This window comes from Notechis scutatus, chromosome 5 (genome assembly GCF_049901735.1).
Source record: "Notechis scutatus isolate UNSWTSFEM ecotype Mainland chromosome 5, rNotScu1.2, whole genome shotgun sequence".
Taxonomy (NCBI): domain Eukaryota; kingdom Metazoa; phylum Chordata; class Lepidosauria; order Squamata; family Elapidae; genus Notechis; species Notechis scutatus.
In genome coordinates this window covers 1746082-1761153 of record NC_142013.1, presented here as the reverse complement: position 1 = coordinate 1761153, position 15072 = coordinate 1746082, and the positions used below count along the sequence as shown (strand labels likewise).

The 15072-nt window shown below is 46.4% G+C and overlaps 1 protein-coding gene across 1 annotated transcript in view; it reads left to right on the top strand.

The window, feature by feature from the left end:
* The window catches only part of LOC113429704 (maestro heat-like repeat-containing protein family member 7), a 48050-nt gene that overhangs the window by 27675 nt on the left and 5303 nt on the right, over window positions 1–15072 (top strand). The window contains 6 exon segments of the mRNA XM_087967511.1: window positions 1627–1741; window positions 4389–4484; window positions 4486–4530; window positions 7336–7500; window positions 11721–11876; window positions 14488–14610. Coding sequence (XP_087823637.1) covers window positions 1627–1741; window positions 4389–4484; window positions 4486–4530; window positions 7336–7500; window positions 11721–11876; window positions 14488–14610 — 700 coding nt within the window.

Sequence of the window (15072 nt, the reverse complement as noted above, 5' to 3'; positions counted from 1 at the left end):
AATGATTCCTTTAGTAGGAGCGACGGCAGCCCTGGCAAAAAATTTCTCTCTCACCGCAGGCGAACAAGTCCGTCCGTCCAGGAGATGAATAGTTGTCTGCCATATCTATTCATCTCCACCCCCTGCCTTTTATCCCCAGAGCCTGGGTGGGGCTTCACTAGCTGCGGTGGCTCTTCCGTCCCGAGGACCGGCCCATAGATTTCCACTGCTCTCCTCTCCTCTGCCTTCTGTGCATCCATGCAGTAGGCACTGGACCCAGCTGTTCCTCCTCTTCCTCATCAGCCTCCTCCAGACCTGGGAGCTGTTGACTCTCCAACTGAGGGCTGACGGACAGTTCAGGTGCTCTCCCTCCCTCCCTCCCTCTCTCTCTCAATCTCTCGTTTCATTCCCCCTCGAAGCTCTCGTCCCGAGGACCGGCCCATAGATTTCCACTGCTCTCCTCTCATTTGCCTTCTGCGTCAGGCACTGGACCCAGCTGTTCCTCCTCTTCCTCATCAGCCTCCTCCAGACCTGGGGGGCTGTTGACTCTCCATCTTTGGGCTGACGGATGGCCCAGGCTCCTCCTCTGCTTCTCTCTCTCTCTGGCAGCTCCATCCCCTCTTCCCCCTCAGAGCTCTCAGGTTGCTTTGATGCTGATCCTTACTCCCACGCCTCCTCCTCCTCCTCTGATCCAATTGTTGAAGTGGTTTGCGCCTGACAGGCCACAACAGGATGCCATTCACCCGTAGTTCTTCAATTTAGAAGGCCCTCACCTTTTTGTCTGCTGGGGCAGCACCATGGCTCAGCGGTTAAGATGCTGGACTCATCGGCTGGAAAGCCAACAGCCCAGGTTTGGGACCTGACCAGGATGCGATGGGTGAGGTCCCATCCTCAGCTCAGTTCTTGCCCTTCTAGCAGTTCAAAAGCATGCAAATGCCGGTCGATAAGTACAGGGAGTCCTCGACTTACAACAGTTCATTTAGTTACAACAGCACTGAAAGAAGTGACTTATTTTTCACACTTATGACTGTAGCAGCAGCCTCGTGGTCATGTGGTTAAAATTCAGATGCTTCACAACTAGTTCCTGTTTAATGATGGTTGAGTATCATGTGATTCCTTTTGCAATCTTCTGACCAGCAAAGGGGAAGCCAGGTTTAGTGAAGAACCATGTTACTAACTTAACAAGTGCAGTGACTCACTTAGTAAGTGTGGCAAGTAAGGTCGTAAAATGGGGCAAACATCACTTAACGGCTGTCTCATTTGGCAACAGAAGTTTTAGGTTCAATTGTGGTTGTAATACCTGTAATCAATTTCAGAAATTGCTTCTCTAACTATCTTAAGCTTTTAGAGATCTTCAGAAAGGCAAGTTTGAAAAGCCACCTGGTGAGTTTTCCTTCATTCTTGAATAAAAGAAAAATTAATTGCTTCCTCCTCCTCCTCCTCCTCCTGCCTCTCAAGGACAGTCTCACTGACCATTACAATCGCAGAACCTTTTGGAGGAAGTTGAGTTTGAGGAAACAGGTGCTTTCTTGCATAAGGGTCAGCCAGAGGAATACCTGTACAGATTCAGGAGAAAACGCACTAGAGAACAAGCATAAATGTGCATTTTTTTCCAAGGTGGCAATGATGTCCTTCTGTGTTTTTCAGAGCCATGCTACATTTTTGCTGCCCTGAGATTATCAGGGTCCTGGATTTGCTATTTTCTGTCCTCAGCAAAAACAGCGAAACACACAAGCCAACAATCATTGCCGTCTTTGTCGAGGTAAGGAGCATGTGGGGAAAACCAGGTGTGTGATTTATAGTTTAGTTTGCACCCAGCATAGACATCCTCACAACCAACCCAGTTATTCAGCTCAGAACAAATACACAGATCATTCAATTCAGCTAACAAACAAACAAAAAAGCTTGATGTTTATTTATTAAATCTCAGCAAGCATTGAAAAAGATGACATGGCAAGAGTTAAAATGGGCAAAGAGTTTAATACTGGAAAAATCTACATTATCTACTTCAGTTTCTCAATCTTGGGCACCCCCAGGTGTAAGGACTCCAGCTCCCAGAATTCCCTGTCAACATGATTGTGTCAGGCTTCTGACAATACACCCCCATTCAAATCCTAGGTCTCCAGCCGCATCTCTCAGAATAAAAAAAAATTGATTTATTAGGAGTGACCATGTCGGTGTTACCTGGATGCAGCCGACACTAAGACACATCATTCATTTCACCCTTGACCCTGGTCTTCCCCTCCCCAACCCCTGGATGTATATTCTCCAATGGGACACATCCATAGCCAAAAGTCATCAATCAGGCTCTCCAGTAATAATCTTGCATGTCAACAGCTTCGGCTGCCTAGCAATTATCTGAAGCATTTAAGGAATGCACTGCTTTTCCCCCGCTCCTTTTCCGCTGGCAACTAAAAAGGCCAAAGGAGTATCATTTAGTTGACCGATTGTTGCTGAGGATTGTGGGATTGAGATGAAGAATGTCTCTTGTTGCAAAAATTAACATCAATGGTGGTATGCTACTGGTTTGGACTGGTTTGACCTCGGCTGGTATGGGGGAAGCTGCGCGCGCGCGCACAATCACCCAACTATTCATGGAACAGGTAGGACCCCACTGCTGATTGACATCCATGTTGCAACCCTCAATGTGCCTCTCCCCTCCCTGCCCTTATCCCAAGAATTAGGGATGGTCACATCTGAGGGACTTCCTCAAATTACCTTTCTGCTTCAGGTCAAATTTCTCTTATCCAAATGTCGCCTGGGCTATATGGCTCTTTCTCAAGGTTATTCTTGCGACCCCTTACCGAAGGAGACACCTCTGGGTTGTTGGTTCCTCTTCCTGCAAATTTTTTATGTCTGGCAATTTCTAACATGGGGTTTTTATCTGGCTGTCACTTCCGCCATCTGTCACTCTGGACCAATGGAGAACGGTGGAGAAACGTCCAAATCCTTCCATTGCATCGGTGACTTTGTTTGGGTGTAGAATAAGGATCTCCAAACCTGGCAAGTTGAAGACTTGTGGACTTCAAACTCCCGGAATTCTAGGAGTTGAAGTCTTGAAGTTGCCAAATTTGGAGACAGTAGACTCTTGAGCAGTGATGGCTAATCTATGACACGCGTGTCACTCGTGACACGCCGAGGCACTTTGACTGACACGCCTGTTGGTGTGGGGAAAACCTGCACATTTAGAGGCTGCCTGTGCTCTGCTCCAATCCCTGCTCCCTGCTTGTTGCGTGGAGGCGTGGTGTCACCGCTGCCGCAAGATCTTTGCAGCAGAGAACCAGTTTTAACCGCCATAAACTGAGGTTTGTCAGTTTCATTACCTCAGGAACGCTAACAGGAGGAAAGGAGATCCATGAGGTTCACAGCCCTGTAAGGTGGCCTTCCGATCCCCACATCCTGCACCTGCAGCCCTGAGACCAGGGAGACGAGTTTCACAGCCCTGTGTGATCACCCCAGCCCAGTCCGTCATAAACCAAATTACTGATATTTCTTGAAGTGACACACGACCCGAGGAAGGCTGCACTTTTTCCCGATTTTCGACACACCAAGCTGAAAAGGTTAGCCATCACTGCTCTAGAGGGATGAGCAAAGATCTCCAGATCCTGTTTGCATGTTATACCCTTCAGGCACTTCCCTCTTCTTGCTCTGATTTTTCATCTCTCTCTCACCCAAAACCCAACTCTCTCCTTCCCTAAAGGGTTATTTCATCCTCGAAGGCCAAAAGGACAGTTTGTGTCCTTGTGGTATTATGGCTTTGAGGAGATGTTCTTCCATGGGAGACTAACAAAAATAAATTCGAGCTGTACAAAGACGTCTCTCAATGGTTAGATAATAAAATACAATAATGAAATACGTAGAATCTTAGGAAATAATAAATATATAAAGATGTATTTTTTTTTCTTTTTTTACTATATCTATAAAAAAACTTTTAGGATAGATTTGGGAAGATGATATGAATTGTTACAAAATGATACTAAGTAAATTATAGTTATCTTGCAAAATAGGAAGGAATGAAATTATTGTCAAGTGATTGATTAATAATAATATTAGGGTACTTAATTTCTGATTGAGAATATGACTTATTATGCAATGTAACTGTAAATGATGACTATGAAATGGATGCACAAAAAAAAAAAGCTTGCAAACCAACCGGCACACTCCTTGTATACTCATGGAAGAAAGGTTAATGTTTTTATGTTTTGTTTGTTTATGTTTGTCTTTAAAAATCAATAAAAAAATTTACAAAAAAAAAATAGAAAAAGAAGAAATAAAATAAAAATAAAAAAGACGTCTCTCTTCTATTGACAATTATGAGCATGCTCCATCTGCTTTTTTCCCCTGAGAAACGTGATCTCCTTTCTCTTCCCTTCCGTTTCTCATGATGGATTCTTCATCTCGATCCTCAGCTACTTCACTACCAAGACATCGATCAGTTCCCCTCTGAACAGATCTTTGAGAGCCTTGAAGAATGGACCCAAAACTCCAGCCCAGATATTCGTTCTCTTGGCCCTGCGAGCTCTGGGCATCCTGGCCATCCATCCAGACAAGGTGAGGAAAGGGCCTTAGGCTGGGAAGCGACCACCCATTTTATTTATTTTATTTATGTGTTTGTTTCTTTGTTTGTCAAACATGTATCAGGTAACAAACATAATACAAACACGATCATGCTAGTAATACGATTACTAAATTTGCAGATGATACAATAGTGGTGGGACTCATCTCCAGGGGGGATGAGTCTGCCTATCGAGATGAGGTGGACCAACAGTTGCTTTCGTGGTGTAGAGACAAGAACTTGGTCCTCAACACCAATAAGACCAAGGAGCTGATAGTGGACTATATAGAAGGAAGAGATCAGACATCCAGCCCTTGCTTATCAAGGGAGACCGAGTGGAGCAAGTGGCCAGTTTTAAGTTTCTGGGTGTTACCATAAAAGAGGACCTGACCTGGGTGCTCATTGCAGCCCTGGTCAAAGGGCCCAGCAGAGATTATGCTACCTGAGACTTCTCAAGAAACAACTGGATGGAAAACTGCTGGTGACCTTCTACCGCTGCACCATAGAGAGTATCTTAACTGACTGCACACCTGTGTAGGGTTTGCCAATTGCACAATGGCAGATAGGACAGCGCTCCAGAGGGTGAATGTCATTGCCCAGAGGATCAATTGGTTGCCCTCTCTCCTTTTTGGAAGAGCTTCATAGCTCCCACTGCCTTAAGAAAGTTCAAAGCATCCTCAAAGATCCATCTCATCCTGGGCACCCCTTATTTTCAACTATTATCATCTGGCAGATGGTACAGGACAATAATAAAAACAAGGACAAACAGGCTGCAAAACAGCTTCTATCCCAGGGCAGTAACTCTATTGCATTCTACTATATCGTGCAATATTAACACAATATTGATTGTATAGAATGCAATTGCCCTCTCCCCTATTTGGAAGAGCTTTAAGAAAGTTCAAAACATTCTCCTGCTGCCTTAAGAAAGTTCAAAACATCCTCAAAGATCCATCTCATCCTGGGCACCCCTTATTATTATTTTCGAACTATTACCATCTGGCAGACGGTACAGGGGAATAATAAAAACAAGGACAAACAGGCTGAAAAACAGCTTCTATCCCAGGGCAGAAACTCTGTTGAATTCTACTATATAGTGCAACATTAATGCAATATCAGGGGTTTTCCATTCCATGTGTGGAGTGTGAAGGATGTGTGTTTGTGTTTATTTTCATGGTCATGATGTGCACTGAAGATGGGGTTTGATTTCATTGTGCAAGGTGCGAGGACTATAAAGTAAAGCAAACTAAATTAATACATGAAATGGATATGAATAAAAGGGAACCTTAGGACAGAGACAATAGGCACATTGGTGCGCTTATGCACCAGTTGTTGGGAGGGGTCTTGGATTCCAGCCTAGTTGACTTCATCTGGTCTTTATGCAAAAGAGAGAGCTGCCCACATTCAAAAGTGGGTCTTCACTGTGGGCGTAGGTGCCAGGGAGGGCTTGAGAAAGGACGTCAAAAAAGTTGAGAGGTCCGAAGATCTTGAGATGGTTGTCCTACCAAACCCAACTCCAACACCTACATAACAAAGTGAAAAAAGTGACTTATGACCGGTGGTCACACTTATGAACATGGCGGCATCCCCATAGACAAAGCACTTGAGACATTTGGCAACTGGCTCCTATATATGACGGTCACAGTGTCCTGGGGTCATGTGAACTTCAGACAAGCAAACTCAACAGAGAAGCCAGATTCACTCAACAACACTGTTGCTAACTCTCAACACTTGCAGTGATTCACTTAGCAACTGTGGCAAAGAAAAGTCATAAAGTGGATCAAAGCTCATGTCAGGACAGTCTTGATTAACAACAGAAACCTGGGGCTGGTTTGCGGTCATAAGTTGAGGACTATATCTGTTGTGGTTCGCCAGCAGCAGGTGCAGACAGCTGAGGTCTCGGAGAGCGAGGACTCGGATGAGGGGCCTGCGTGTGATGCAGGGATGGGGCCAGGACCATCAGGGAGTGGAGTGCGGCCTTTGGAGATGGTGGAGGGCTGGCAGCAGTGAGGAAGAGGCCCCCGAGGAGCCTGTGCCAAGTGCGCATGCATGCAGGGTTGCTTGAAGGAAAAAGCAGCTGCAGCAACACAGGTGACTCGGGAGTAAGGCCGCAAGGTAATGGCCCCTCCTTTAAGGGATAAAAGCCAGCTGAGAAACCAGAGTTCTTTGCAGGAAGCAAAAAAGTTTTGCATTCAAGCCTTGTGGACATTCGGAATATCTTGGTTGGTGTTTGGAGACTCTTTGTGTTTGGAATATTTCTTAGCAACTTTATCTTGTGTTCTTGCCAGCCTTGCACCACCTTGGAAAGGCTCCTTCTTATCAGGGACAATTAGTTTGGAACAGCCTTTGAACCGGGAAGGAATGGAATTCGTAAAGAATCATGAAAAGGTTTTGCTGTTACCTCCATTTCATGTTTGTTTACTTGGTTTGGGTCAGAACAATATCCATCCAGGGGCTTGCTAAGTTATCTATGTGTTGTGCAAAGTTGAGAAAAGCACACAGAACGAAAGAGAGAGATGGGTGGGTTGCTAGATAATTTGACAGATAAATAAAGCTCTCACCTCACAATCAGGAAGCTGTCCATTCGATCTGCATGTAAAGGCAGATATTTCTCTCTCTCTGGTCACACTGAGAATATAGTCTGCTGAACAAAACTCTGCACTGGAGACAGGAAGGGCATCCAGCCATTAAAACACTCTGCTTGTTCCATTCAGTTGTCCAGATTTCACCCCAATGCAAGGGATTACGGGGTTGTTCAAAGAAAGAAAGATGATGATGATGGTAAGCACACTTCCTGTTTGCAGGTGGAGGATGTCAAAGTCTTGATGCCTACTCTCTTGGGAAGTCTGGAAGAAACGGACAACAGCATCATCCTGGAAGCCATCACTGCCCTTCAAAATGTCCTGAGATTCATGCAGAGAAGCGACTTTGTGACTCTGGCAGAGAAGCTCCTTCCGTTGTTTAGCGCAGTAAGACCTTCCACCCAGGTGGATTCACAAGACCTTCTTCCTGTGTCTCTCAACCTTGGCCACCTTGGCCAAGAAGGGTGGACTTCGACTCAACCAATCCGAATAGAGCTGGAAGGGACCTTGGAGGTCTTCAAGTCCAGCCCCCTGCTCAAGCCCGGAGACCCTAGAGCAAGGGTCTTCAAGCTTGGCAAGTTTAAGACTTGTGGACTTCAACTCCCAGAATTCCTGAGCGAATATGACTAGAGAAGGAGGAATTCTGGGAGTTGAAGTCCACCAGTCTTAAAGCTGTCAAGTTTGTTGAGGTATTCCCCGTTAGGAGAATGAGCGCACTCAGGGAAATGTAGTGAGAGTGGTGTTGAATAACACTCAACCAGCACACAGATACACCGAATAGTATAATGTATGTTTTACTTCCAGAAAACGGGTAAACAAAGTCCAACAAACAGTCCAAATCATACACGGTTAAAGCAGTTAGTATCAGTCCAGGGATAATCCAAAAACTAAGTCCAGTATCATACACAAAGTTCAGTAAATGGAGTTTGCTAACAGTTGCAAGACTCGCAGCAATCCAAGCAGAACGACAATCAGGCAACACTGCAAAAGGAAAAATGCAAGAACAAACCAGCTTTCTGGCTCCATCTTATGGCCGTTGGAGGAACCTCGGCCAATCACAAGTACAGCCTTCTCTTAAAGAAATAACAGTATTAAATGACTATCCTGGTTTATATATTGCCAACCCAACTTTAGGTGACTATCATTCCTAACAAAGTTGAAGACCCCTGCCCTAGACCATTTCTGACAGGTGGCTTGTCCAGTCTTTTCTTAAAGACCTCCAGTAATGGAGCATCCACAACTCCTGGTGGCAAGCTGTCCCACTGGTTAATTCTCCTTGCTGTCAGGAAGTTTCTCCTTAATTCCAGCTTTGCTAGTTGAGGAATTCTGGGAGTTGGAGCCCACCTGTCTTAAAGTGACCAAGGTTGAAAAACACCATCCTCTTCCCAGTTCTGTGGCTCCTCTTTCCTCTGAAGTCTTCTCCTGTGATTGGTTCTCCTTGGACTCATCTCTCCCAATAACCCCTAGTAAAGGAGATACAGGATTGAAGCGATATCTAGAACCAAGACAACAGGAAACAGGTTCTCCACCACGAAGACATCAGGCAGAGATTGGGGTATGCATGACCGCTTCCCTAAAACAGAAGTCTTCAACCTTGGCAACTTTAAGACTTGTGGACTTCAACTCCCAGAATTCCTCAGCCAGCCATGTGTTAAACCAGGAGTCCCCAAACATGGCAACTTTAAGACTTGTGGACTTCAACTCCCAGAATTCCTCAGCCAACCATGTGTTAAACCAGGAGTCCCCAAACATGGCAACTTTAAGACTTGTGGACTTCAACTCCCAGAATTCCTCAGCCAGCCATGTGTTAAACTAGGGGTCCCCAAACATGGCAACTTTAAGACTTGTGGACTTCAACTCCCAGAAATCCTCAGCCAGCCATGTTAAACAGTCCCATCTTTAAGACTTGTGGACTTCAACTCCCAGAATTCCTCAGCCAGCCATATTGGCTGGAGAGTTCTGGAAGTTGAAGTCCACAAGTCTTAAATTCTGGGAGTTGTTGAAGTCCACCCATCTTAAAGCAGCCAAGGCTTTGTCCCCTTCCCAGTTCTGGTGGTTCCTTAGATCCTCAGAAGTCTCCTCCTGTGGCTAGGGTCTCCTACAAACCACTATAACACAGCGTGGACTGAAGCAATATTTAGGACCAGAGCTACAGATTCTTAACCATAAAAGCATCTCTCCTAGAGAGCATCTGGCAGAGATCGGAGTGGGCCTGGCTGCTTCTCTTTGTTGGAAGAAATATCCATCTGGTTCAGTTCCAAGCTGGGAGAAAGGCATTGGAGACAAAATGGAGGTTGGAGGCTGATTGGAAAGAGGGTTTAATGATGAAGCAGAAACATATGGGTACTTCTGGTGCAACTGACCACATGGAATTGAGGGGTTTTTTTATACCTTATCTTGGCCTTTGCACTTGAGCTTCCTGTTCCTGTGCAAAAATATGTAGTCTATTGGCTGTTGTAGGGGTTAGGTAGGGGTCATAGCCAGCTCTGTGGGTTGTCTGAGCTCCCAGGTTTGGTTAAAGTTTGGACTGCTGGTGTAATGAGGGCAGTTCCCATTGTGGCTGAGGGCTAATCCTACCTTTGTTGGATCTTGGGTAAAGGTATTTGCTTATGAATAGAAGAGAAGAGAATATAGAATAGAATAGAAAATAGAATAGAATAGAAAATAGAATAGAAAATAGAATAGAATAGAATAGAATAGAATAGAATAGAATAGAATAGAATAGAATAGAATAGAATAGAATAGAATAGAATAGAATAGAATATAGGATAATACAGGAATAGAATAGAACAGAACAGAACAGAACAGAACAGAATAGAATAGAATAGAATTCTTTATTGGCCAAGTGTGATTAGACACACAAGGAATTTGTCTTGGTGCAAATGCTCTCAGTGCACATCAAATAAAAGATACATTTGTCAAGAGTCCAGAATCATCAAGTGCAACACTTAATGATAGTCAAAGGGTACAATAAGCAATCGAATCATACTAGGAAACAGTCCATATAAATCGTAAGGATACAAGCGACAAAGTTACAGTCACAAGTGGGAGGAGATGGGTGAAAGGATGGGAGGATTAATAATAATAGTACAGACTTGGTAAATAGTTGGACAGTGTTGAGGGAATTATTAGTTTAGCAGAGTGATAGCGTTTGGGGAAAAACTCCCCTTGTGTCTAGTTGTTCTGGTGTGCAGGGCTCCATAGCGTCGTTTTGAGGGTGGGAGTTGGAACAATTTATGTCCGGGATGTGAGGGGTCTGTAGATATTTTCCCAGACCTCTTTTGGACTCCTGCAGTATATACAGGTCCTCGATGGAAGGCAGGTTGGTAGCCATGGTTTTTCTGCAGTCCTGATTACCCTCTGAAGTCTGGGTCTGTCTTGTTGGGTTGCAGAACCAAACCAAACTGTGATAGAGGTGCAGATGACAGACTCCATCATTCCTCGGTAGAACTGGATTAGCAGCTCCTTTTGGGCAGTTTGAGCTTCCTGAGTTGGCGCAGAAAGAACATTCCTTGTTGTGCTTTTTTGATGACATTTGTGATGTTAGGCGTCCATTTTAAATCTTGTGATATAATAGAACCTAGAAATTGGAAGGTCTCCAATTGTAACTATTGTCAGAGGTGGTAATATGGGAGGGTTTCTCCTAAAGCCAACCGCCATTTCTACGGTTTTGAGTGTGTTCAGTTCCAGATTGTTCCGGTTACACCACGAGGCAAGTTGTACAACCTCTCATCTATCTATCTATAGAGCTATCTATCTCTTACATGCTGACATCTGCTGAGGGCTATTGAGAAAGGTCAGGCCTGCTTCCTGTCCTCAAGATAATATTCCTCCCTTTAGGGAAATAGAATATTCTGCCTTTTTAATATTTCATTAAAAAATACTTCATTCTTCTCGGAGAGGAGTGGGCGCTAACTTTCCACCCCTTTAAAGAGGAGCTCTCCAAATTGGGCAACTTTTATAAGACTTGTGGACTTCAACTCTGAGGACTCCTCAGCCAGCATGGGAAATGAAGTCCACGTGTCTTAAAATCTGGGAATCTCGGGAGCTGAAGTCCACAAAGTTCTTAACGTTGCCAAGGTTGGAGACGCCTGCCTTGAAGTCTCACAAAGATGTTGCGTTCTTGGATTCCCAAAAGGATGTTGTTATTTGCTGGTTGGGACGACAGAGAAAGGAGCTGTTGTGGCTGTTGTTACGAGGATGCCTTTGTCTGGTAGAGCAGGGGTCCCCAACCGCCGGTCCGCGGACCGATACCGGGCCGTGGAACAACTCTTACCGGGTCGCTGGTTTCTGGGCGCCGCCATTTTTTTTGGGTAAAAAAGTGCTTCCGGTGAGCTTTTCCGGGTAGAAAGCTCACCGGAAGCACTTTTTCATCAAAAAAGATGGCAGCGCTAGCGCTCCGTGAGCTTTTCTGGGTAGAAAGCTCACCGGAAGCACTTTTTCGCAAAAAGATGGCGGCGCCCAGCTGATGCCGGTACCGGGCCGCGGCGTCGAAAAGGTTGGGGATCCCTGCGGTAGAGTGCCACAGACCAGGGTGTGATGCAGGTCAAGGCAAACGCCAACACATCATCACAACCCTCCGTGATGCTGCTTATTGTGGTTCGCAGGCAGACGCCAAAGTACGCAACGCTGCCATTGTCCTCTTCGCCGAGCTGCCCAATATGGTGAAGAAGAAGGAGAAATATCTCATCCAGGAGCAGGTGCATCAAAGCCTGGTCCCTCTGCTGCTTCACCTGCAGGACGAAGAACCGGATGTCGTGAAGGTGAGTCGAGTTCAGGAGATGAGTTGGTGAAGGTTGCAGAAATCGGATCGGTCTAGTTTGATAAAAAGAAGAACCAGGGGGTGACATGATAGCAGCCTTCTGGTATTTGAGGGGCTGCCCCCCAAAAAAGGAGGAGTCAAGCTATTCTCCAAAGCACCAAAGAAGGCAGGACAAGAAGCAACGGGTGGAAACTCATCCAGGAGAGAAGCAACCTGGAATTCAGGAGAAACTGCCTCACGGCGAGGACAATTAACCGGTGGAACGGCTTGTCTTCAGGGTTGGACTAGATGACCTACAAGATCCATTCCCACTCTTGATAATCTGTGAAATAAGTGGAACTGCTTGCGACTAGAAGTTGTGGGTGCTCCATCCCTGGAGGCTTTTAAGAAGGGACTGGAGAGCCACTTGTCTGGAATGGTATAGGGCTTCTTGCTTTGAGCAGTGGGTTGGACTAGAAGACCTTCAAGGTCCCTTCCAACTTTGTTACTCTGTTATGCTCTTACCCTTCCTTCCTTCATCTCCTCCTTTCCTGCCTTCCTTCTCCTTTTCTCCTTCCTTCCTTCCTTCCTTCCTTCCTTCCTTCTATTTCTTCTCCTCCTTTCTTTCCTCCCTCCCTCCTCTATTTCATGCCTTCCTTCCATCTCTTCTTCCTTCTTTCCTTCCTTCCTTCCTTCCTTCCTTCCCCCCCACCCTCTCTACTTCTATCCTTCCTTCCTTCCTCCTTCTTTCCTTCCTTCCTTCCTTCCTTCCTTCCTTCCTTCCTTCCTTCCTTCCTTCCTTCCTTCCTTCCTTCCTTCCTTCTATCTCTTCTCCTCCTTTGTTTCCTCCCTCCCTCCTCTATTTCATGCCTTCCTTCCATCTCTTCTTCCTTCCTTCCTTCCTTCCTTCCTTCCTTCCTTCCTTCCTTCCTTCCTTCCTTCCCCCCACCCTCTCTACTTCTATCCTTCCTTCCTTCCTTCCTTTCTCCTTCTTCTTTCCTTCCTTCCTTCCTTCCTTCCTTCCTTCCTTCCTTCCTTCCTTCCTTCCTTCCTTCCTTCCTTCCTTTCTCCTTCCTTCCTTCCTTCCTTCCTTCCTTCCTTCCTTCCTTCCTTCCTTCCTTCCTTCCTTCCATCTCTTCTTCCTTCTTTCCTTCCTTCCTTCCTTCCCCCACCCTCTCTACTTCTATCCTTCCTTCCCTTCTCCATCACTGGAGGCTTTTAAGAGACTGGATAGCCACTTGTCTGGAAAGCTATAGGATCTCTTGCTTTGAGCAGGGGGCTGGACTAGAAGACCTCCAAGGTCCCTTCCAACTCTGTTCTTCTATTAAGGTGAAGGTGAATTGAGTTGAGGAATCCAGCCCTATGCCGTTCTCAATGGGAGAGGCGCCTTTTGAACTCGGGGCCCTGCGCAGATCTCAGCACCTTGAATATTTCATCATCCCATTTTTTTTTTTAGGGTGGGGGGCAGAGGCTCTTCAAGGAACCCATTTATCCTCCTTCCTAAAGGCATCTAAGGCAGGCTGAGAAATACACGATGCTTCAGAATCTGAGCAAGTTTGCCATTGGCCTTTGAATTGTCCGTTATTTAAGGTAGTCCTTGAGTTACAACCAACCATTCAAAGTTACCCCCAGGGGTGGGATTCTACCGGTTCTGTCCAACTCTGTAGAACCGGTAGCTCTGAAGAGCAGCAGACAGAGAACCGGTTCTGTGTCTGCTGCTGTTTTGGCCCGCCTGCCCGCCCGGGCTCTTACCTGTCCTTTATTTCCTGTTTTTTTCAACTTCAGCTGCTTTGCGCAGCACGGCTGCGGTTGAAAAAGCAGGGAAAAAGGGCTTTTTTGAGCTCTGCGCATCCATGCGCAACGCTGCGCATCCATGCGCAACGCTGCTCAGCTGTTCAGGCTGCAAGCTGATGACGAATCACATGCGCGCGCAAATCGTAAATCATCGAACCGGTAGTTACACCGGTCGGATCCCACCCCTGGTTACACCAGCACTTTTAAAAAAAAGCAGTTTATGTCCATTTTTCACACTTATGACCGCTGCAGCATCCATGCAGTCACGTGATCAAAATTCAGTCCCTTGGCAACCGAGTCCTATTTATGACGGTTCCTATGTCCCGGGGTCTCATCGTGATCAGTGGTGGTATTCAGCCGGTTCACACCGGTTCGAGTGAACCGGTAGCAAGGATTTGGCGTGAGTTGCTGAACTGGTAGTAAGTCACATGGCCATGCCCACCTCCCAGTCACATGGCCATGCCCACCTAACCACACTCACCAAGCCACGCCCACAGAACCAGTAGTACAAAATTTTGAAGCCCACCACAGTTCGTGATCCCCCTTGAGCGAGCAAAGTCGATGGGAAAAGCCCGAATCATTTCGCGACCTTACCAGCTGCAGCGGTTCACTTAACCACGGCGGCCAGAAAGGTCGTAGCACGGGGAGAAACTCGCTTGGCCCCTGTCTCGCTTAGCGACGGAACTGTTGGGCTCAGTTGTGGTCGTCCGTCCAGGAGGGCCTCTTATTTTGAAAAGGGAGGAAGGAAAGAAGGGGGAACCAATAGGAACGGATGTGCCCCAAAAGCCATGCCCGTCCCCTTGGAATTGCCGCTTGGCACTTTGTCCCTGTTCCCGCAGGGTTGCCAGGATGCGCTTCTCCGGTGTTTCCGGTTCCTGGGTTGGTCCCTTCCGAAGAAGATCAGCAGCAAGAAAGCTTGGCACGATCACCCTGTGATCCCAGAGAGCCTCTGCCGCCAAATCGTGAGTCTCGCTTCCTCCTTTTTAAAATGATTATTATCCTGCTTCCCCAAAAGTACAACCTAAAAGTAAGTCCTAGCTTGATTTTTTGTACATGTGTGCCCAATATAAGCACTCCCCTCAAAATAAGTCCTAATTAAGATCCTTCCCGCTCCAGAGTGCATGGGTACAAATTAAGCTAGGGTGAGGGTGAGGGGAGGTGGAGCTGCCCTACTACTTACCTTTGGACAGGTGTAGCCAGGCCTCACACACTCCCGACACCTGCCTTGCCGGCCCATTTCTTCTGCAGCCAGCAAGGCAGGCCAGGTTTTCCTGAAGGCCTCTGGAGCTGATCACAAAGCTCAGGATCGATCCAGAGGTCTGTTATATCAGCTGCAGAGACCTTCAGGAAAGCCTTGCCGGTCGCAGAAGAAGGAAAAGTTCTGGAATGTCTCTGACAGCGAAAAGGAGGCCGGGGGCGACGCG